A 23563-nucleotide genomic window follows, 5' to 3' on the forward strand; every position below is an offset into this window, starting at 1 on the left:
TTTATAGATATTCCCCTTTTGTCAAGGAGTATAATAGTAATATTGTCATTTATTTGGAAAGCCATTAGGTTTCTATATTCTTTCATTAGTCCTTGCGTGGTGATTGCCATTTCGATTTAATGATGCACCAGAGAATATATCAAAAGGAATAAGAAAAAAAGATTTCATTGGAACTGTGTGTTAAGCTAGCTGTTGAATTTTGAAAAACTAAAACTAATTAAACACAAAACATGCTTGAGATAATATTTCAGATGATCACTCAACTATGACTAGTTCACTCAAAAAGTCACTCAATTTTATTTTCTAACCAGAAAATCACTCAACTATTGGTGTTTCACCTACAAAGTCAAATTAAATTTTCTAGCACTTGATTCTCATTTTCAATTTACTCAAAACAATGCTAAAATGGATCCTACATCTAAGGGCCCGTTATGCACACAAATGGGCTAATACCCATCAAGAAATTTCATTGGACTTGGGCTCATTACATGAAGAATGTAAGGACTTTTACATGACTAGCCACATGGGAAATTATCCGTCTCTGCTGCTTTATAAAATTCGTCTTAGAAAAATTACATATGATAGTTTGGTACGTTGTATGCCTTTGGAACAACAATTCATATAATTAGAGTCTGTAGAAAAATTATTTGAGTCTCGGAATAATACTATTCAAACAAATTGTGACAGAAGAAGTATAATAGAATAAAGAAAAATAGTAGTCGTAAAAAATAATAGAGGCGCAATTGAGGGCAGTGAGGTTGTAACTGAATGGTCAAACTGTTTTATCCAAAAGAAGAAAAAATTAATAAGAAGAAAAAAGGAAAAAAAGAAGAAAAGAAAAGGACTACATTGATGATTATATTCTCCTCTGCTTGTTTCTTTATTTCCCACAAATCTTGAATGTTATCTCATGAGACTAACATTCTTGATTTGTCATCCTCCTCCTTATTGTCTTGTCTTCTATCTTTGACTCTGTCACATATTCATATATAAAAAAAAAAAAAATTAATCTAATTTCCATTGCCAATATTCAAAGAAGCCTCCATCTTCAAATTTAACAAGTGATTCATTGTCCCTTTGGTTGAATCTTATAATTGGATATATGGAATGGCTTTAATTTCACGAGGTAAGATTTATTTTTGAGGAGATTAAATCGCAGGCGCGCATAATATTAGAGATATGGGTGCATGTTGTACCTGTCAAAGGGTGCGCCATTATGATCTTCAAGGAAATCATCGTCACCATAATATTGTACACAATATTAATGGGGACGATAAAAGTAATATTCATGGCGAAGATGATCATGGTGTTGTAGGAAAGGGAGATTTTGGTGCTAATATTAGGTTACATGGATATTCTAAGTTTGTATCTATGTATAGTCAACAAGGTAAAAAGGGGATCAATCAAGATGCCATGACCGTTTGGGAGGTATTATTCATTCCTTTTTCATTGTTCTTTGTAAATTTTTTATGGCATATTGTGATTCTATTTGTTGGTAATCGGTTACGTTGTAAATTTACCTTAAGCAAATTTCACATTGAAATGAAAGGATAAAAGTACTAATAGGTCATGTAAGGGCGATTGAATTCATTGAGTAGACAATACCTTGACAGTTGGGCCTGACACCTTTACATAATTGATTTAGATTAATGTTTCACATTCTTTTCCATTTTTTGGATTGAAATATCAACCATAGCACATTGTAATATTTGATTTGCATTTCCATTCATACTTTGTGACGTTCAATAACCATGAAAATACAATTTTTTTTGTTTACATTTGTCCTCGTGATGTTCAAATCATCCTTTCTGATTGATAGTGAATTGTTGCCTGGAAATGGATCATGAATAGGACTAATACTTTTTATGTCATACATAATATAATGTGTGCAGAATTTTGGTGGTGATAAAGGTGCGTTTTTTTGTGGCGTCTTCGATGGGCACGGTCCATCGGGTCACAAGGTGGCGCGCTACGTGCGCGACTTGTTACCGTCGAAAATTTCATCATCGTTGAAAGAGTGTAATGAAATTAGAAGCAGTGAAAATGATGAAGAATCTCATCAAAACTCAATGTTTGATGCATGGAAAGCTGCATATCTCAAGTCCTATAAAGAAATGGATGCACAGCTTGAAAGGGAACCTTCAATTGAGAGTTATTCCAGTGGTACAACAGCTGTTACTTTATTTAAGCAGGTAATTATATTGGGAGGAAAACAAGTACTCCTTTCATTTAAAGGGTTATCTCACGGTCATTTCAATTTTTACTTTATTTCATCATAGTCAGTAAAATATTTTTTGGAATAAAAAATTCCCAACTTTATCTAAATATCGTAAAAAATCGTTAAAAAAATTTGCTGTAATTCTAAAAGGCCACTTAATTTTGCCTAAGTATCATAGAAAGACACTTAAACAATTTTTTTTTTAATTAAAAAAGACTCAACTATGACGAAATACCATAGAAACATGTCTCATATGTTTCCTCAGAATGATTTTACTGTGATATATAAGCAAAGTTAGTGACTTTTTTGTTACAAAAAATAATTTAATGACTTTCGTGATACTTAAGTAAAATTGAGTGATTTTTTCGTTACGATAAATAGTTCGGTGACATTGGTAGAATAAGGTGAATGTTAAGTGACCACCCATGAAATGGACCCTTCATTTAGATACATAGCATTATTTGATTGGATATTGAATTTAAGAAAGAAAGAAAGAAAAATTTTGGCACATACTAAAAGTACATTTTGAACTTACAGTTGAAAACGTTACATATCATTTCTATAGCTATAGGAACATATATTACTAAGGGTAATATAAGAAATTTAGAATTAAAGAATTTATAAATATAAGATCGGTCATCTTTTAACAGATTAAAAAGGACAGACAAACATAAATAAATAAAAAATAGAAGAGAGGGAGTAAAGCATGTGACTCATAACAACTTTCTTGTTTAGATAAATGATTGAGTTGTGATTTTCTGTTTTTTCTAATTGTGGAATTTTCAGGGAGAACATCTGTTCGTTGGAAATTTAGGGGATTCTCGAGCTATTATTTGCACTAGGGATGAGAAAAATCAGCTTATATCCCAACAACTCACAGTGGACTTGAAGCCTCACCTTCCAAGTAGGTGCTCTCAAGACAATGTTTTTACCTTTTCAATAATTTAGTATTCGGAACTCATTAGTCCGAGTGTCCGACCAATTCAAATTCGTGCCCACAGGCCCATTCAATGATAAGAACCTTTCATACCAATAATTTCACCACTGATTAAGTGTGGAGGAATTTTATTTATTTCATCATACCTTTTGATGATCTCTCAAGAAAATATTTATTGAACTCAATTACAAACAATAAACTTCATATTTAACATATTTAATGTATTATTTTGTTTCATCAGGTGAGTATGAACGAATTAAAAGTTGTCAAGGAAGAGTAATGGCAATGGAGCAAGAACCAAATGTATACAGAGTGTGGATGCCAGATGAAGATTGCCCTGGTTTGGCCATGGCTAGGGCTTTTGGAGATTTTTGCTTGAAAGACTATGGCCTCATCTCTGTCCCTGAGGTGTATTATAGAAAGCTTACTGAAAGTGACGAATTTGTTGTTTTGGCAACTGATGGGGTAAGCTAACTTAATTCTACATTCTTGCATGTATGGCGTTTTATGCGCATCTTATACTGATAGTGTAAAAAATTCTTAAACCCTTAGATTAAGTAGACTTAAGACAATAGGTAACTTTATATGTCAAGTATGATATGATAACTTCAAAAATAAAATAATACTTAATATGTTATAACCAATTAAGGTTAATATTTCTTATTGTCAGTATGTATAACTTAAACTCTTTTTGTTTTTAGGTGTGGGATGTTTTAAGCAACGATGAAGTGATTCGGATAGTCGCTACAACAAGAAAGCGATCAATGGCAGCAAGAACACTAGTAGAATGTGCAGTTCGGGCCTGGAAATACAAATACCCGCGTGCAAAGATAGATGATTGTGGCGTAGTATGCTTGTTCTTCAAACGCCAAAAACCTCTATTAACCAAATCAATGTCCGAGGTTACTCAATTGAGTTTCAACTATGCAGAGCTAGCAAATGATCAAAATTACCCTGATAACACCAAAACAGATGATGGCCTCGATACATTGCTTAATTATCAAGTCAAAGAAGGAGAAGATCAAGAAATTGCTCCGGGAGTCCAGGATGGTTCGGATAATAATAATAAGAAGAAGAATTCATCGACAGAGAATCTACATTATCGGAGCCAAAGAAGAAGATCCGCGATGAAATTTGTGTATCCTGAAGATCAGCAAATATTGTGAGACTTTAGGTTACTGGAAATTGAAATCAAGTGCAATTTGTATACATATAAGTAGCCTGAAAAGAAGAGGTCCAGAGGCAAAAGAGAATGGTGCAGGGTAAATTGATGACAAAATCAGGGTGGATATTTGGACACTTAAAACAAGTTTCAAAATGTCCATGACATAAATGTTGGTGTACATAACTTAAAAACTCTTAATGAAACTGCAAAATTGGAAATAGTGGCTTCTTGAGTCATTTGTATCATACGACGAGACAACCTCTAAACGTCATACGTATTATAGAGTGTTAAAATTTCATGAAGCTAATGTCTCGATAAGCATAAGACATTCGTCCTATGCACGTTCTTTAATAACTCAGCTTTTATATCCGCCCCTGTACACCTCGGAAAAACACTACATGCTAGCTTAAAGTCCTGGATTGCCATCGTAGTTATATGCCCGTAAGTCTTTTTTTCCCTTTGTAACATTCTTTGAAGTGTTTGCCACTATTTACATAGTAATATGTTGTTTCTATTAGTAAGAATGTAATAACTTAGAATATTGCTATGTACATATATCATAAAATTCAGTTTGTTAAATCTAAAGTTTTGTAATGCTTTTAATCAATTCTATAGAAGTTAAATGTATTTTCTGTATATTTTCATGTTTTTACCGATTTTAAAATTCTACAACCTTCTTTTTAATATTAAAAATGAGAAATTCGTAAGACTTATGCACCAGATCAACACACCACTCGGTTATAGGTAAAACACGTTGCTTGTTAATTATTAGTAACTTTTAAAGAAATGGCCTAAAAGGCGATCCAGTTTTGCATTAAAGGTACGAAGTTCAACTGATGTTGGTACTATTAAACATCAGTGTCATGCAGGGGCAAAGCTTGACGGCTGGATGCGAAGTTTATACAAGAATCTTGGTATTCCCCCATCACAATTTATGTGATGTGTTTGATCGGACTCGAAGTTTAAGAAATTTATAAAAACTTTTGATAAACAGATCAAATAAATGCAAAGTACCAAGAATATTCTTTAAATGAGTGATGGTAAAAGTTCCATGTTTTTTTTTTCCATTTAAACGAGCGGTGATGGTCTCAACTAATTGTATCACCAAAGTAAATGGATAAAATTGTGTTATTGTCTCTAAGGTGTGTTTAGTATGGAGGAAAATATTTGTCAATTTTCCATTCTCGGTTGGTCAAAATTTTTAGAAAACATTTTCTTTAGGATAATAGGTTCCATGCAAATGAGTAAATTTTTTATGCCTAGTGGAAGTAAGGAAAACATGTTCACATTCTAGAGCCCGTTTGGATTGGCTTATAAGTTGATTATAAGCTGTTTTTAGCTTTTTTGAGCATTTGACTGGCTAGTTTAAAGTCATTTTGTGCTTAAAATAAGCCCAAAAAAATAATTGGGCTCGTTTGGCTTAGCTTAAAAAAAAACAGCTTATAAGCTAGAAACAACTTATAAGCCAATAAAAATAAGTTGGGCTACCCCAACTTATTTTTTTTTTGGCTTATAAGCTGCTTTTTTTAAGCCCATCCAACACAGGCTCCTACATTGATTATGTCCTCCCCACCCACCAACACACCTGATTTTCACCCTATTTGGTACTCCCTCCGGTTAAAAAAGAGTGTCCATCTAGCCTTTATTTTTTGATTAAAAAAGAGTGTCCACTTACCAAATCGAGAAAGAATTAATCTTATTTTTCTAGATTTATCCTTATTAAGTGTTCAATGACCAAATTTCAATACCTATTTAATTAGGAGTAATTTAGTCAAATTACATATTTTTTTAATAGTTTTTGAAGGGATATGCAATTGACTAAGTGAACACTTGTTTTGAACCGAAGGACCTACGTAACCACCATCCCCATCACCCCACACCCCTACCCCCACTATGTCTAGATTATATATATTTTTTTTCCACAACATTTTTCATACAAACCGTTCTCCTTGGTATGAACAGATCCTAAGAGTAAAATGGGGAAAAATTATTTTCCTGAAAAATAGTTTTTCCAAGAGACCATTTTTCATAAAAGAACATTTTCTTTGATACCGAACGTACCCTAAAAGTAAAATTAAAAAGAAGTTATCATTCTTCGTGAAACAATCCAAAAACTACAAATTTTAATATTACTCTCTCAGCTACCTGGCGAACGTGTCGGAGTCAGAGCATGATGGTCAAAACATTCAAAATTTGCTCTAAAATCAGACATTGAGTCCTTAATTATTATTTTTTTAAATTAAACTTAACATGTTTAAAAAATGTAATTTAGCAAGTACAATTTTTGTATGTTAAAGAGTTTTATAAAATATTTTGAACAAATACTAGAAGGAGTATAGAAGTTACCATAAACTTTAGCGCTTTTTTCTTTTTGTTCCTCTACCAAACTTATAAAGCTGGCTTTGTGGGTGCCTCACTGACAGTTCATTCCATTGCTGCCAGGTTCTATTGCTTTCTTTTCTTTTACATTTACATGTCTCCATCTCTTTACATTAACCGTACTTTTACTCACATTTTGTATGATCATCGAGTGGGTTGGGTTTCTAAGTCCTTCATTTTTTTCGGTGAAATTGTTTGCTGGGAACGAACAGGAAAAATATCTGTTATTGTGAAGAGTTTTTCATATTGTGTGTGGTGTTAAGTTGCTGAAATTTCTGTTTGTGTTATACCTTTGATTTTTTAAAAATGATCATGTATGTATCTAATTACAAAGATACATACAAGCACTTTGTAATTAGGTTCTGATGTTTTTGCTTGAGGCCTTTCTCTCCTGTGCACTCTTCCTAGAAGGTGGTACTGGGAGTTGGGTGCTCTTTAGTTTGTATTTGTTTTGTTTGTTACGGCAAGTTTTTCACAGTTTATCCAAAAAAAATAATAATAATAATAATAATGGTGGTGTAGAGGCTTACTTGTATGCACCTCAACTATTATTTCTAGTACCTGTCACCTCTCATTAGCATAGAGGTATTGGTAACTCGGATCACTAAGCTTAGGCAAATAGAAAAAATCACCTACTCGCTTCGTCCCATTTTTTGTGTGGTGTTACTATTTGGGGAGTTAAACATTTTTTTCTTTGATTATAATTTTCTTTTTTTTAATATATTGAATGATTTTGTAGTACTTCTGGTGTAGTTTTCAGGTATGTTAAATTTTATTTTAAAATATTTGAAGAATCCATACCTAAATAAGTGTTTTGGCCCTCTATGCTGAACCCCTTTCACATAAATTGGCATAGAGGGAGTAATATTTTTTGACCTGTCCCATAGTCCACTTTCCACTTCACAGGTACCAAGGAAATCTTCCTAACAAAGGCTTAGTACGATGACAAAATCACCTAGTGTTTTTGTCTATGTTGGTATTTAAACGCTGGTCTCCCGTAATTTTTGTCCTAGCTCATTGACTGGGTGGTAAATGTGGAAACACACGGGTGAGATATAGGTTGTAATCATTCTCTATCCCAATGGAATTTACCTTCCACTTATGAACACCAAAATAAGCTAAATGACTAGACAAGTGAAGAAATATGTTTATATTTTTGTTACTGATTTTGTTTTTTCTTTTTTCAAATGGTTTGCTATTTCTTGTTGTACTATTTCGAAATTTATGTGACATTTTGTATAACTATTTTATTACAAATTTTAAGCAATTTAAATTCCTCTGTCATCTGCCGCTTTTTGTTTTTAAATACAAAAGTATAACACAATATTTCCTGTAAAAACATTCTGTGCAGCATGCAAAATGCAATTAGATAATTGGCATCAAGCAATTTTCTATGTTTGCTAGGATTCATTTGAGTTCAATGGACTTGGGAAAACTGAGTTATTTGTCATCTAAGCACCAAAGTATATTAACCAAAACCGGCCTTTTTTTGCTCTTTACTTTCAAATGAGAGGGATAATTGTGCCTTGAGTATTTTGACTTGAGTCTTAGAAAGCCATTCACTTTGCTCACAAATAGTAATATGTTTGTTCATATCCAGTCTTTTGGCTGTTAATGTGTTGTACTTTGTTGGTTAGCTTGGTTGTAATAGAATTTCATTTTTCACTTATAGTCATGATGATTAAGTTATTTAATTTTTCCAGGATGGGGGCAGGGAGAAGAACACAAACCTTTGTACTTGATTCTGCATCATCATTCCAGACAAAACACAGCGGAGGATTTAGATATTTGACGAAAAAACAACTCGGTGGTGTCATATTTGGTTGCAAGGATAATACCATGAAGGAGTGTATACTTAAACAACTATTTGGTTAGTTATTTGGGCACTAATGTCTTTCCCTTCGGGAAATATTTTTTTTAGGACAAGTTGGGAATAAAGGCATACATATGGAGTGTTAGATGTCCTTTTGGCCATCGCATGCAAGCTGGATTTTGTTATATTGACTTTTTCACTTCCTTTTTTTTTTTTTTGCGCTTTTGTTGAATTGCTTATTTCTTCAAGCTCTTGGCTTTTCCTTTTTTAAGGTTTGCCTGCTCCACATTCTTCATATGTGAAGAACATAGATCCAGGTCTGCCACTGTTTTTGTTCAACTACAGCAATAGGGAGCTTCATGGCATCTTTGAAGCAGCAAGCTCTGGAGAAATGCATATCAATCCGTATGCTTGGACGTCAGACGGTTCTGGAAGAACACTATTTCCTGCACAGGTTTGATGTCATGCTTTCTTCATGGGGTTTATTTGCTTTTTATGCGCACAGAAGTATAGCTATTACAATGAGAACCGGTTTTCCTGTCTTTAAATGAAGGTTCAGATTCGTGTCCGCATGCAATGCCGACCACTACCAGAAAGTCTGTTTAAACCTATAATTCTGGATAACTATTACAAAGAGAACCATTTCTTGTTTGAGCTAGATCATGTTCAAGCTGGTAAATTGATCTCCAAGCTTTCATCTCTCGCATTTGTTCCAACCAGCTGCATGCCACAGAATGCAGCAAAATGGAAAACTATAATACAAGGTTTACCAGCAACTGGCAATAGAGAAGAAAATGGCTGTGCCGAGCCAGAAGACTTGAAAGAAAAGTTCACCAACTCACTTGATTTGAATGGCGATTTTGGTGAGGGAGACATTTTTCTTTTTTCTAGTGTCGGTAACCAGCAGCTGGAGGCGCCATTAGATAATCAAGCAGAATTAGATGATAAGGATCTTATATACACGGAATTTAGAGAATTGGCCACTCGACACGATGAATGCTCAGGGGCCTCTATAAATGGGCATGAAGAGGAAAGCACTATTGCACTGATGACTGCCACTATTAATGATGTAAAGATTGGGGAAGAAACTTTACAGGAAGCACAGATACCGAGAGAGGAAAAGAATGAAGAAAGCTCATCTAACTTTGCTGTCTATCCTGCTATTATAGCTCAGGTTCTTTATCTTCTTGTAGTGTTTTCGGACTTTTTCGCCTTTGCTGGAATTTTCGTTCACTTCAACTAGATATTTTGATTACAGCTGCTTCAAGGAATAGAAAAACTGAAAGCTTCTAGGGAAGAGCAAACTCATAAGATGTGCAGCTTGGAGCAGAAGCTGGTATGTAATCTCCTAGCTATAGTGCTATATCTATTTTGTGTTCCTTCTTTGCTGGTCTTTATTGGTGATTGGTGACGCAGAAGACATGCACTATGTTAAACATCTTGGAACAATGGGTGAATACGGAGAAAGCATAGTTTTTCCTCTTCTTTTTTCCCCTTTGGTGTTTTTGGGGTGGGCTGGCATTAGGGTGGAGGTTGCATAAACGGAAGACACATTTTGATACAACACAGGAATCCGTAGGCAATCCAAGGACTTATGTTACCACTTTTGACTGTCAAAAGTCATCAGTCTGTCATCTTTCAAACAAAATAAAAGAGTTTTAAAAGGATCTTGTCGTATGTTTCCTCTTTCGAAGTATATGAAACAATCAGAATAAGCAATAACTTCCAATGGTCTTCAGGATTCAATGTGATGTATCTAAGAAACGCTAACTTGATGTTACTTACTTCATTTAGAAAAAAGGAAAAGCTAACCTGATTTCTGTAAGAGGTCGTTAGAAGATTATTATCATTTATCAGGAAAAAAAATCACTAGTAACTAGTATGAGAATGGTAGTTGATGACCCTTAGCTGAAGACTGATGCATTTGCAATACTTAGGAAAAAGGGTAACTGTGAAACAAGGAAGAGAATTCACTTGCTTTGTTTCAAATGAAATAATGTTAATTGACGAAACAGTGAGGAAGTCAAGCAAAAGCTAGAACTATAAAAAGTCTTTCTAGAGAATAAGGTGTAGTTTGGTTGGTGAACAAGTTATACCAGGATTATAATACAGGGATTAAATAATGACGGGATTACAGATAAACCTTTATTGGTAGATGTTTGGTTCTTAGGACAAAAATTGGGATATGTGGGGTATAATATTAAATGTGTTTGGTTTTACACTAGATAAGTTGGGATAAACTTATATTTTCAATTTTAACCTTGGACTTTTTAAAGGACTTTGGGTGAAGAGTCTTGAAAAGGGTATCTTTGTCATTTTCGTGTTTTATCCTGGGATGATTATCCACACTGACAATGGTATAAAAAAGTACCAGAATTGTGGTATAGCTAATCGAAAATTCAATCAAACCCGGGATAAAATAATCCCAAATTTTATTATTATTAAGAATAAGTAGAAGTTAGAATGTATGTACTTCAAGTTTATCCCCGTAAGAAAAACGAGGTCAGGTAAACTTAGATGGGATTGTTTTGCTTAAATGCAAACAATTTAGATATAGACTCAGTCTTCTAGGAGAATGGTATGATAAATAAAGATATAGCACATAAAACTAAAATAGGATCGTGGAACTAGTGGAAGGATAGAGTGGCGGATTGATTATCGTCCGAACAGTGAACCAACTGGCGCTTGGGGATTTCTCGGTTATCAAAAGAGAAAATGGAGTGTTATGATAAGAAGATGCCAAACACAGTGAAAAATAAGTTCCGTAGAATGGCTCTAAGACCAGAAATGTTATATGGAGTGGATACTGGGGCTTTAAGGCCCAGTATATCAGTAAAAAAGCTAGTGGAATAGTCATGCAAGCGAGTCTGAACACCATTGGTCATAAAAAAGGAAATATCAACTAGATGTTCTTAAAATGGCAAATGCCAGGATGGCTGTTATTTGCATGGTTACTGTATCTACGCGTTCTAACAATGAAATTCTGCATTCGTGTCCTCTTCGTACATGAGCACTTACCAGTTACCACTTGTTTAGATAAGGTGCAGTTTAGAAATGCACTCCTGAATCCTGACTATTATCTGCCTTACATTTCAGGCCGATGCAGAAGAAGAGATTAAGCAGTTAAAATATAGATATATGATGCCTGAGTCCTCAAATCCATCATTTCAATTGGCTGATGAAACAGTATTTGAGTCAGTTGATCAAGTACAGCTGGATCCTGAGTCAATCTTCCTTGTCGGAGGATATGATGGGGTATCGTGGTTATCTACCTTGGAGTCATACTCACTTTCAAATGATGTGCAAAAGTCTCTTAAGCCAATGAGTTCAGTTCGATCATATGCCTCAGTTGCAAAACTGTGTGGAGAGCTTTATGTATTTGGTGGTGGAACTGGAAGCTTGTGGTACGACACAGGTACATCTTATAGTTTTTAGCCCCTGGAACTCATTGCTCCTTTGTTTGCCACTCTCGCTAGTGTCTTAAGCTGCTAATGCTGATGCTATGCTGCTTTTGTAAAGTTGAATCATACAGTCCAGCAGATAACGAGTGGACCCGACGTCCTTCCTTGAATAAGAAAAAGGGGACTTTAGCTGGTGCTACTTTGAAGGACAAAATTTTTGCAATTGGTGGTGGAAATGGGGTTGACTGCTTTTCAGAGGTCGAGATGTATGATCCTGAAGTAGGGCGTTGGATTACAACAAGGTCCATGTGGCAGAAGGTTAATTTCAATGCTCCTTGTATTTGCATGTACCAGTAATTATTTGTTTCAGCAACAACATACTACAATATGAAAAGTTTGAAACTTGTGTGCTTAGATGGCCGAATTCTAAGTAATTGCGGTGAGAAAGCTTATTTCAGGTCAAAGTCAAATTTCCAACTAACATGCTGATGCGTATTGCTCGAGAATTTATTTTCACTTTTAAAAATTGTGGCAAGTCAATATGGGATCATCTTGTATATGAGCTTCATTTTCTTATTGAAATCATTGTGTGTTACCTCTTTGGTCAAGCCATGTTAGCCTCTTATTATAGTTAATAGTGAGGAAACCTACGGTGGAAAGGAAGCATAGGTAAAATATTGCAAACTGAAGTTACATAGATTGATTAGCAATGATTTTACTCCAATAGCCAAGTGAATTCTTGTCAGTGCTTGGTAGCTCAGACAGTATGTTGTTTCCTTTGCCTTGTCCTTGTCTAAACATCAGAACCTTCATTTATCTTGCTTTTGCATTATTGTTCTTAAGTAGTACCTCATATATGTTTCCATTACTTGCTTTTACTGTTATTTCTGTCTTACAGAAACACGACTTTATCTTCCATGCGTGTGTATTTGCAGCGATTTTCTCTTGCTGCAGCAGAACTCAATGGTGCATTATATGCTGTTGGTGGATACGATGGAAGCAATTACCTGGCGTAAGTTGTGAATTTCCTTTTTATTGGTGCCTTCTTTGAACTGTATGTTTGACTGATACTGGACATTGTCCCTCATGTCTCCAATCACTTCTATAATTGTTAATATATTCCCCAAATGGGAGACTTGCTTGATTTTCCAATCTGTTGCTCTCATAATGCTGACTATTCGAATTTTAGCCAAAGAAATTCTGCAAAAACCCATGTGTAAGGGCATTTTTTTTTGGTATCTGTTCTCTTATCTCGTCTCTAATTTAATTTTACCGTAGGACCGCTGAAAGATTTGATCCTAGAGAGCATTCGTGGACAAAAATTAAGAGTATGAGTACAAGCAGAGGATGCCATGCATTGGCTGCATTGGATGGGAAATTGTACGTTGTTATCATTTTCGTGCTTTTTGAATACGTATCCAATATTGTAATTGCCTCCAAAAGGAGCGGGAGGTGCATCCTCCTGAAGTCACCCTCTTTTTTCCGGTTTGAGGGGCAGGGACCTGGTGATATGCATTATTTGTGGTCTCTCCCGTTTGGGATGAATATCCTCTTGTTATTTACTTTTAGCTTCACAACTGCTATGCAGATACGCACTTGGTGGGTATGATGGGTCTACAATGGTTCCTAGCACTGAGATATATGATCCCCGTCTTGCAACATGGATGGTTGGGGAGCCAATGAAGCACTCGAGAGGGTATTCAGCGGCTGTTGTTCTACAGGAGTCCATTTATGTGATTGGAGGGGTTCAATCTGGTGAGGAAGTTACAGACGTGGTACGAATCATTATTTGACCCTGAACTATGGAAAGGTTCAAATTTCCTTTTTTTTTAAAAAAAAAAAAATTAATCCCTAATTGCGCATCACGTGGCATCACCGGGTGCTAAACTTCCGCCATTTGAAAATAAGAGCAAATTTAGCCTATTTTAGTAAGGGCGAGGACTTATTTGACCCCAACTATTATCGGAGAGCAAATCTGTTCCATGTCGCATAGTTCGGGGGCAAATTTAACCCTTTGCCCTTATTTTAATTGTTTTTCATGATGCTTAGTTTCCATTACGTACACATGTTGCTCCTGCTAGCTAACTCTCCAACCACTATTTCAGATTGAATGTTATAAGGAGGGTCAAGGTTGGCAGACACCCAACTTGAAGGGAATAGGGAAAAGGTGTTTCTGCTCAGCTATAGTTTTATCGGAAGACTGCTTTCGGAGTACAGAAGCTGCATCTTCTTAGGCATCCTTTGTTGGATGAGTAAGTTTATATTTGCGATTTGCAATTGTGAGTAGTGTTACTTATGTTTTTTGAAGCCTAAAATCACGTTCTGGACATTGGCATCTTCTGGATTAGTACCAAAAATGGCAAACCCTGTAGAACAATGATAGTACAGTTAAGTAATGGTGTTGCTGAGCCATCTTTTGTAATGGTGTTGCTAAGCCATCTTTTGGCATATAAACTTCACTCTTTGAGAAACCTTTGTAAATCTCTACAACATTATGCTCTTGCCAAGGAAAACCATTTAGTGATATTCAATAACTTGTCTTTTCTTACACATTTTTTGCTAAAATCATCACAAAGAAACCTCAAGATTATTTGGAAAAATTAAAACCAAAAATCTAAAAGCAAGGGAAAGTGTGGATTGCTATTAATTGATAACAGTATATCACGCTTTGCAAACAAAAGGAGAATGAGCATGACAGTTATATTGTTTTGAGAAAATCAGAGTTTGGAGAATTTGGTAGCCATTGTGGTATCATAGACCTTGAGAAAGAATCGCGTTCTGGGAATGGAGAATTGGTTCTGGCAAATGGTGCCTAGAGTAGCAATAAGTCTCCTCTTGACATCCGAGTTGATGCCACCCATGGATACAATCTCAGCATATGCAGCTGGTTCCATGTTCCCTCCAAATGATATGTCCACTGATCCTTTCAGTACAACCATCACGAACTGCGAAAGCACATAGATAAAATTTAAAACAAAAAATATATTACTCTAAGTTTCTTGTTTTCTTTTTGATTTTGTTGGTTAAAAGTCTTAATGTCCGGGAACGCCTTGAAAGGATTAAGAAGATAGACTGTCAATTTGATGTTGCTTCAGAATATAACTCTTGATGAAATTAAGAAAGAAAACGAATATAACTCTTAAGTTTCTTATTTTCTTTTCGATTTTGTTTGTTGAGAGTTAAATATTTGGGAACACCTTGAAAGCATAAAGAAAATAGAATGAAAAATTTGATGTTGCTTCAGAATATTTAAGTACAAATAATTGATTCGGAATAGTAAATCAAATGAATTGTGGTAGAATCTCTGTGTACAATATCCCGGAGAGTTTAGCTTTTCTCATTTCTTGCATTATGTGTGTGTGTGTATGCATTGTACTGGGAGAATTCTTTTCTAAGGCTTTATGTCAGTCAGTGGAAGGTTAGCATGCATGTGGTAGTCAAGGAAACAAAATCAATAGATTCTTGGACGGAATATGATACACTTGATATCAATCCTCTATCTTATTTGTGTAAGGCAAAAAGTAGCCTAAGTCCAAGAAGTAGACCTAGAGGTTGCAATAAAAAAGAACCCTTGCGATCGTGGAAAGTCCTTTACTTTGTTTAATAATACTATGTCTAAAGTATGGTGCACATTCCTTAATCATATCAGGCACTTGATTAACATATCGTTACATATCCGTTGACTGACGAGGATCATACAGTTGGAGATAATAAGAGAGGACCAAAATATTATTTTTCTGTTTAATTAATATTAATAAAATTACACACCATTTATAGTTGCTGGGATCCCAGACAACCCACACCCTCTGTGGGCATTTATTGTAGTAAATAGGTCAAAGTTTGGATCCAAAATTTGCACAGTATTTTCTAACTAGAAATTAACTCTAGACTTTAGATGCTTCACCAAACTCAGGTATGTTTTGGATAAGAAAAGTGTGAACCATTTTCAACAACGCTCTCCTATCATCTTTACAACTTGATATTAAAAAAATCAGTTGTCGATAAAGACCAAAATTTAATATTTCTATAAGGAACATAAACATATATGTTGAAGATCATTAAAATTTCAACCAATATTAGATTTTGCACCCATAACTTCAAAAATACATATGTTACTTTAGCTTACGCAAAAATCTCAGTAATTGAATCCATCAAGTTAAAATTTTGAATTCTTTTATCAGTCGACAGACAACTCCTTAGCAACCATAATAATAATAATCATATGAATAAGAGAAAATATATATGGAGATATACGTACGTTCTCAGGTTTTCCGATGATAGAAGCAACAGCTTTGGTGGCTTCAGAGAAGAAAGCAGAAGTGTCCACTCCATCCAAATTCACGTTTGTTGAAATATTAAAGCAAGGCATGATTTAGTTTTTTCTGTATGAAGATGTAGTAGTAGAGAAGAGAGTGTTTCCTTTCCAAACAGGCTGTGAAGCTTTTCTATTTATAGATAGTAATTTCGAGAATCCGAAATTACAATAATCGTCTGTTGCAACTTTGCTAATTTTCTCATCACTCTTTGTACTCTGTGTGGTACCTATCATGGGCCAGGGGCTTCTCCTTTTTCTTTGTTTTTGGTTTTTGCAACTTGAAAATATTTCTATTTGACAGCCAAATAGGAATTTGAAGATAAATTTTTAAAATATGATCCAAAATCTAGGGGCAAAAGCTAGCAAGTGCCTTACTTTTTTTTTTTTTTTGGTCCCAAAAAAAGTATCTCTTTCTATATTTTATAAGTTGACAATTCAAACACCTTACATGACGAGTTTATGACCACAGGATTCAAAGGACAATTCAGTACATTATACACATCTTTAATATAAAATTATAAATTTAATCTTTTTAATTTTTTTTTTAAACACTATGCCTAGTCAAATGAAACACTTAAATTGAGGCAGAGGAAGCACTTTTCATGGTGAAGTATACCATTTAAATGAATCCGCGACTTAAGTAATACAAAAAAAGAAAAGTTGAACCAAAGTAGTACAGAAAAAAAAAAGCACATAAATAGGATTCACGCACGAATTTCGTGCGTGAAAGAAAACTAAAAATAACGATTTGGCTTTCACGCACTAAATTAGTGCGTGAATGAGCAAATAATAGATCACCCCCTTTTCAGCCAATGACATTTGTTGTCATTAGCTGCCTACTTGTCTTCTCCTCTTCTTCTTAAGTTCTCATTTGCACTCGCATCGCGTGAGTCCGAATCAAAATACCCCCAAAAAAATCACTTTGAACTAAAATATCCCAATAAAAAAAAGTTACAAAATTACCTTTAGCGCAGTAAAATATTGCGTTGTAGAAACAATACCAAAAAGCAAAAAAAATTGGCCAAACTTTATTTTTTACAACGCTTAGTGTTTTTTTCCATACTTTGACCAACAATTAGTCGTGTGTCAAGACTCCGAAACGTCAATATTTTATATAGAACCTGATATTTTTTTCTGCGAACAATAATGTAGGCCCAATACATCAAGGATACGTAGACGTTCGGATAGTCATTTTAGGAGTTGAAACAGTACCAAAAAGCAAAAAAAAAAATTGGAGCCGTTAACTGCTTTAGCGCAGTATTTTACTGCGTTATAGAAGCAAAAAAATTTTCTCCGTAAGTTATGACCATCTAAAGTTTGACGACTTTACAACTAGTTTTTCTCCCTATATTTTTTAGAATTATATTTATATTCAAAATAAAGTTATGTCTTGATTAAAAAATAACACGCTTAAATCAAAATCTTAAAAAATAATACACCCTAAAGTTTTCAAATAAAACTTACTTCGTACCTTTTTAACCCTAAAATGACTATCCGAACGTCTACGTATCCTTGATGTATTGGGCCTACATTATTGTTCGCGAGAAAAAAATATCGGTTCTATATAAAATATTGACGTTTGAGTCTTGACACACGACTAATCGTTAGTCAAAGTATGGAAAAAACACTAAGTGTTATAAAAAATAAAGTTTGGCCAATTTTTTTTTGCTTTTTGTCTACATTTTAAAACGCAATATTTTCTTGCTTAAAGGTAGTTTTGTAACTTTTTTTTTTATTGGGATATTTTGGTTAGTGATTTTTTTGGGGTATTTTGATTCCGGACTCCATGCGATGCAGTGCAATGAGAACTTAAGAAGAAGAGGAGAAGACAAGTGGGCAGCTAATGACAATAAATGTCATTGGCTGAAAAGGGGGTGACTTTTGGTTTGCTCATTCACGCACTAATTTAGTGCGTGAAAGGCCAAATTGTTATTTTTTGCAGTTTGGTCCTTTCACGCACGAAATTCGTGCGTGAATCCTATTTATGTGCTTTTTTTTTTTTTTTTTTTCTGTACTACTTTGGTTCAACTTTTCTTTTTTTGTACTATTTAAGTCGCGGATTCCATTTAAATGGGGTCAGAGTCAGGTACATGTGCGAATTCTAAATTACGAATCCGGGTCCACTTGTTACATTTCCTATTCATTTAGACGAATGAAACGTGTTTCCTTAAAATTCAGCGTTTTATATTGACGGGAAAAGGGGCAATTATATACCTTAATTTTCCGATTTAAAAAGAATATATTCCTCATTAAAAAAATTGCTCATATTACATATTTTTCCTTTTAATTAGGTAAATAGACCTATATTAACAAAAAAGGCAAATATGCACCACTTGTTAACGACGAGAATATATATGAGCCACTTTTTGAAATAAATATATTTCATTATATTTTTCTATTCAACGTTAAATAGTTTAATTATAGTGTAAATTGAGCATAGTTTATGCTCTATTTTTAGTTTAAGAGTTCAAATTATTAGTGTTGTTCAATTTAGTAAGAATTTTTTAATTTTATTGCTGATTTACTTTGTCGGGTCTAAAATTTCTGTTTCATATCAGCACACTCGAATTTTAGTTTTAATTTAGACTAATAATTCTTGTAACTCAATTGCATTTGAATTCAAATCTCAACTCAAGCGGTTGATTAATATATTTTTCTTTATAGATAAGTTTATTGCTGTATGAAGTTAATTTTGTAACAGAATAGGTTAAAGTTAAATTATCATTTTCGCTAACCTTTTTTTCTCTCTCTTCATTTTCGCTAACTTAAAATTTAATAACACCTTTACTGTAGTTTGTTTAATCACTATGATAGAGTTCTTTTAATCGTATTTTAGTTTAGTTACTCTCAAGTTTTATATTTCATTACATTCTTTAGACAGCGATTGATTATAGTAATATTTTTCGTTACCCTAATATCTAATAACACCTTTCATTATAGCTGGTTCAATCGCTATCCTAGAGCCAATTTAAAATTAATTTTCTTTTAGATTGTATCTTCTTAATCGTGTTTTATATATCAGTAAATGGAAACACCCTAGTGGCATTGCCTAGTATGCCAAACAAATAAAACACGACACAAATAAAAAAGAGTCAAATCGTGCACTCGGATTTGGCTAAATTATCTATATCTATATCTATATCTATATTATTATAAAAGCATGAATATAAATGTTGGTTGATCAAAATATCCTTCAAATATTGAACGACTTTTATATGTCCTTTAAGTTTAGTCTGACTCTACCATATTTCTATTGGTTATTCTGGTAAATAGAAAAAATATCACAATTGAAAATAGAGTTTAAAACAAACACTACTTCTGAATTTAGGTTCCAAATCTATTTAATTAGAAAGTCTTTGCTATTACGTTCAAATAAGAAAATATCAAACCAGTGTCCTTATTTTCTGTGTAGTGTCTCTGTGATTGAAAAGTTATTTGTGCGTGTAAATATTTAATTCTAACATAAAAAGTGATTAGGTAATTATTAGGTCATATTTTAATAGGCTTAGGTATTTTAGATTACCTCATATGTTTGGTATTAAGTTTATGACCACTAGAATACTTGGGACAAAAGTATATACTGTAACACATTAGCAACTACTTTCAAGATTGATATGTGCAAGTTAAAGAAGTTATTTTTCTGTTGCCCGATTGCATACTTATTACGCCCCTATTTCTTATTACTTAGTAGACAAAAATTCACACACCACTGATATCAACTGAGTGCTTGGAGTATTATATCACAAATGGAAGTCATCTTCCATCAATATTTGGAAATTAGAAAGTAAAAGGTAGAAACTTCAAAGCAAAAGTGATAACGTCTAAATTTACTCCTCAAAGAGAAAGTGTACACGGCCGTATGCAATATAATTTACCCAACTACGAGTCGGGGTCGAATTCCGGACAGGAAATAATATACTAGGCTATCAAAAAAGTAAAGGATTTATCACCAACTAAGCTAAGCCAAACACTTTTTCGATATTTGATTTTTGATTTAGAAACTAGTAACTTGAAAGCGGGTAAAATGATCAATGGCCACAAGCATGGATACGAGGGATTTTACTCTCAAGTAACGATTCAATGTATTTCACGACTTTAAAATTAAGAGCGAGTTTATGTTAATAGAAAATGATATCATTGAAAATCTTCCAACCAAATCAATGAATTTCATTCTAAGTTTTTTCAAGCCTTAAGAGTGTGATATTAGGCACAATCAATTTAACCTCAAGTAACTATCCTATTCCTAGCTCAAGTTATTAGATAGGGTTTAAAGCTCCAAATCCTTGTTAGTTAATCTTTCCCAACCTCAATTTTTGTCTTCCGAGATCAAATCGAAGAAAATGGGCGAGTCCTAGAGTTAGCTAATTCCTTAAGAAACATTAAAATGTAAGATTAATTAAAGAAAAAAAGACTCACTTTATTAGAAATAAAAATCGTACATACATAAGCAAGACTAGAGACTCAATCCAAACTTTAAAAGCTACGGGATCTGAGTTTGGAAGACTTAGCAAGTGAATGCATCATACACAAGTTATTTACAGCATAAGAAGTCTTTAAAATCATGACGATTGGAAAAACAAACCAACAAATTAAAGAGAAAACCATTTATAGTAGAGCATAAAGAATTTTCTCTGTCTTCCAAAACAGCTATATGCTGACAACTCTTTTTTTTATTTTCAAGTTGAAACTGATCAAATGATGTATGAGTCATCCATAAGAATAAATTCGTGTCCACTTATAACCTTGCTAAATACTTAGGGGGCATTCAGTATGGAGAAAATATTTTTCAATTTTCTTATGCTCGGTTGGTCAAAATTTTTGAAAAATATTTTCTCTAGGAAAATATGTTCATTAAAAATGAGGAAAATGACTTCCCTATTTATTTTAGAGGACCGTGATGTATTTTCGATACAAATAATAAGGATTCAAGTGAGATTTACTTTTGTATTAACTTGATCAAAGTTGGATGCCTTTCTTGTAACAAAAAATACAAAACTGATTTTTGTGTGATAAACTTCAAGTTGGATGATTTTTTTCTGTAATAAACATTAAGTTGGAAGACTTCTATATAACAAATTATAGAAAAATGACATTTGTGTGATAAAGTCAAAGTTGAATAACGACTATCGATTAAGATACTTTTGTGGTAATCAATACGGATATGCTTAAATAAAAAGGAGGATGAGAAAACATAAAAATAAAATTGTAAAGTTTATTGATTATCTTTTGCAAATCGGTAGATTTAAAATTTTATATTGAAAGAAAAATAGTTAATATTGTTTCTTCATACAAGCATTTCATCATGAAAACTACCGTGAAAACACAAAAATTTACGATGGGAGGCATTGAATTTTTAAAATATATTATATCTTACTTTTGTGATCAACTTAAATTTGTTTAAAATAAATAACTAAATATTCTTAAAACTGAAATATATTCTTATTATATAAATTTTATTTAACAACGGTTTTCAACACTTTTATATTGGTAAATAACAGTAAAGAAATATATGTTCACTTAATCCCTAATATTGAATATCTTAGTCGTAACATGTTTCCAATAATGTGGGGAAAACGAAGAAGAAAAATATATACCAAGAACGTCATTTTCAAAAGAAATATTACATGTATATAATCTTATACTATAATAACATTTTTGTAACTCGTAAAATATATGTATGTAATAATAAATAATTACTTATGATGACTGAGATTGATAGGAAATAACGTGCGAGGCACGTTTATAGAGACTAGTTATATTAAAAGCATGAAAGGCCTTAGAAATGTTGATTGAACTTTCTGCCCTTCACTAAAAGACTTTACAATAGACAAAATTATCATTTAATATTTGTCTAATATTTAAAACTTTAAAACCTACTAAATTTTGTGTATTAAATATTTCCATGTTTAAATTATGTAACATATCAAAACTGAAGAAAAAATAGAAATTTTCGTGCAAAAATAACTCACATTAAATTTAGGAGTCTTTATTTATAGTAGGAAATTTTCGTTGAGAAAGATGCCATATTTGATTGAGGAGTCTTTAGTTAAAATATTAGTACCTTATATAGTTGTACGTGTATTAATATAACTAATTGCAACTTACCATACTCTTCATTGAATTCTCTTTATATACGTAGTCTTCTGCTTTCCTGAGACTCAATTTTCATTGGGTCCGTCTCTTTAATTTCTATTTGTGTCTTTTTTCACTTATTTTTTTTCTTAATCATTATACAATATTTATTTTTTGTAGTGATTATGGATGCATCTATGGTCATATATATTGGATTTGTCCAGTTTCGTTATTGCATAATCTTTTTTATACTAGCTAATAGGATAGATGAAATTGTTAAGTTACTCTTATTCAAAGAGATCGATATGATAATTATTTTGGTATTAAGTGTGACAGGTTTGCTGCTTTTTAGATTAGCTAATCAATACAAATTCTCTTGAATCCCCATCAAGCCATCAAGGTATGTGACTTTAACCTACTTCCAAAATCTATTTTGTATTTTCACAGTCTAATTTTTCTGTAAAGAGACGTATTCGTCCAACTTCATTATTGTAGTATCTTTTTTCATACTAATAGGTGAGATGAACTTGTTAAGTTTCAGTTATTCAAAGAGACCGAGATTTCATATCACTCAGGGGCTACCATTATGGTAATATTATAAAATAAAAAAAAATTAAAAAAAAACCTAGATTGTTACGCCTAATTATTGTAATTTTATAATATAGAAAACGGTCTTACTTATTCTTAGAATATTTTATCATTTTGTTCTTTTTTTTTTTTTTTTTTTTTTTTTTGGCAAAAATATCATGTTTTATAGTTCAAACGGAAAAGGGTCAAATATGTCATTCAACTATCGGAAATGGCTCGTTTATGCCACTCGTCAATAGTTTGGCTCATTTATGCCATCGAAATATAGGAAATGACTCATTTATGCCATCGAACTATACGAAATGGCTCATTACGCCACTCATCAATAGTTTGACTCATTTATACCATCGTCCATTTTCAAAATGACTCATCCATGCCATTTTTCATTAACGCCGGTTTTATAATACCAAATATGACAGGTAGCCTCCAATTAGAGGTCTACGTCGTTTAATTAAACTAGCCCAATTTTAAATACCAAATTAATAAAAAATCCGACCCATACACGTTACCCACCCACAATCATCTAGTTGGAGGCCACGTGTCATATATGATATTGTAAAACCGACGTTAATGAAAAATGGCATGGATGAGTCATTTTGATAATGGACGAGGGTATAAATGAGTCAAACTATTGATGAGTGGCATAAATGAGGCATTTCCTATAGTTCGATGGCA

At 33.2% G+C, this 23563-nt stretch overlaps 3 protein-coding genes across 6 annotated transcripts; 2 read left to right on the top strand and 1 right to left on the bottom strand.

The window, feature by feature from the left end:
- Positions 1 to 610: 610 nt before the first annotated feature.
- On the top strand, positions 611 to 4942 carry LOC132050919 (probable protein phosphatase 2C 65). The gene is made up of 5 exons (XM_059442253.1): positions 611 to 1428; positions 1893 to 2192; positions 3005 to 3122; positions 3397 to 3620; positions 3857 to 4942. Exons 1-5 carry the CDS (start codon positions 1180 to 1182, stop codon positions 4319 to 4321), a joined length of 1356 nt encoding a protein of 451 aa, XP_059298236.1. The 5' UTR covers positions 611 to 1179; the 3' UTR covers positions 4322 to 4942.
- Positions 4943 to 6542: 1600 nt separating this feature from the next.
- On the top strand, positions 6543 to 14461 carry LOC132049615 (uncharacterized). Of its 4 annotated transcripts, none has more exons than XM_059440487.1 (11): positions 6543 to 6762; positions 8403 to 8569; positions 8785 to 8966; positions 9072 to 9686; positions 9771 to 9848; positions 11609 to 11927; positions 12032 to 12231; positions 12849 to 12925; positions 13192 to 13293; positions 13502 to 13688; positions 14019 to 14461. In XM_059440487.1, the coding sequence occupies exons 2-11, from the start codon at positions 8404 to 8406 to the stop codon at positions 14145 to 14147; spliced, it is 2055 nt and encodes a 684-aa protein (XP_059296470.1). In that variant the 5' UTR covers positions 6543 to 6762; position 8403; the 3' UTR covers positions 14148 to 14461. The 4 variants fall into 4 exon arrangements, with proteins under 4 accessions (XP_059296470.1, XP_059296471.1, XP_059296468.1 ...); XM_059440488.1 differs by having other exon boundaries at positions 6548 to 6762; positions 9066 to 9686; positions 13502 to 13668; positions 14019 to 14156; XM_059440485.1 differs by having other exon boundaries at positions 6566 to 6762; positions 9066 to 9686.
- LOC132049616 (uncharacterized) lies at positions 14414 to 16378 on the bottom strand. Its single transcript, XM_059440489.1, has 2 exons — positions 16172 to 16378; positions 14414 to 14858 (listed from the first exon to the last, which is right to left on the bottom strand). The coding sequence occupies exons 1-2, from the start codon at positions 16280 to 16282 to the stop codon at positions 14631 to 14633; spliced, it is 339 nt and encodes a 112-aa protein (XP_059296472.1). The 5' UTR covers positions 16283 to 16378; the 3' UTR covers positions 14414 to 14630.
- Positions 16379 to 23563: the final 7185 nt, after the last annotated feature.

This window comes from Lycium ferocissimum, chromosome 3 (genome assembly GCF_029784015.1).
Source record: "Lycium ferocissimum isolate CSIRO_LF1 chromosome 3, AGI_CSIRO_Lferr_CH_V1, whole genome shotgun sequence".
In the NCBI taxonomy this organism is placed as follows: Eukaryota; Viridiplantae; Streptophyta; class Magnoliopsida; order Solanales; family Solanaceae; genus Lycium; species Lycium ferocissimum.

Excerpts from the sequence above, each read along its gene's own strand:
- LOC132050919 (XM_059442253.1), top strand. The coding sequence starts at position 1,180 with ATGGGTGCATGTTGTACCTGTCAAAGGGTGCGCCATTATGATCTTCAA. Across the intron at positions 1,429-1,892 it reads ATGCCATGACCGTTTGGGAG|AATTTTGGTGGTGATAAAGG; the intron begins GTATTATTCATT and ends TAATGTGTGCAG. Across the intron at positions 3,621-3,856 it reads TTGTTTTGGCAACTGATGGG|GTGTGGGATGTTTTAAGCAA; the intron begins GTAAGCTAACTT and ends TTTTGTTTTTAG.
- LOC132049615 (XM_059440485.1), top strand. The coding sequence starts at position 8,404 with ATGGGGGCAGGGAGAAGAACACAAACCTTTGTACTTGATTCTGCATCA. Across the intron at positions 8,570-8,784 it reads TATACTTAAACAACTATTTG|GTTTGCCTGCTCCACATTCT; the intron begins GTTAGTTATTTG and ends TCCTTTTTTAAG. Across the intron at positions 13,689-14,018 it reads GTGAGGAAGTTACAGACGTG|ATTGAATGTTATAAGGAGGG; the intron begins GTACGAATCATT and ends CCACTATTTCAG.
- LOC132049616 (XM_059440489.1), bottom strand. The coding sequence starts at position 16,282 with ATGCCTTGCTTTAATATTTCAACAAACGTGAATTTGGATGGAGTGGAC. Across the intron at positions 14,859-16,171 it reads TCATCGGAAAACCTGAGAAC|TTCGTGATGGTTGTACTGAA; the intron begins GTACGTATATCT and ends GTGCTTTCGCAG.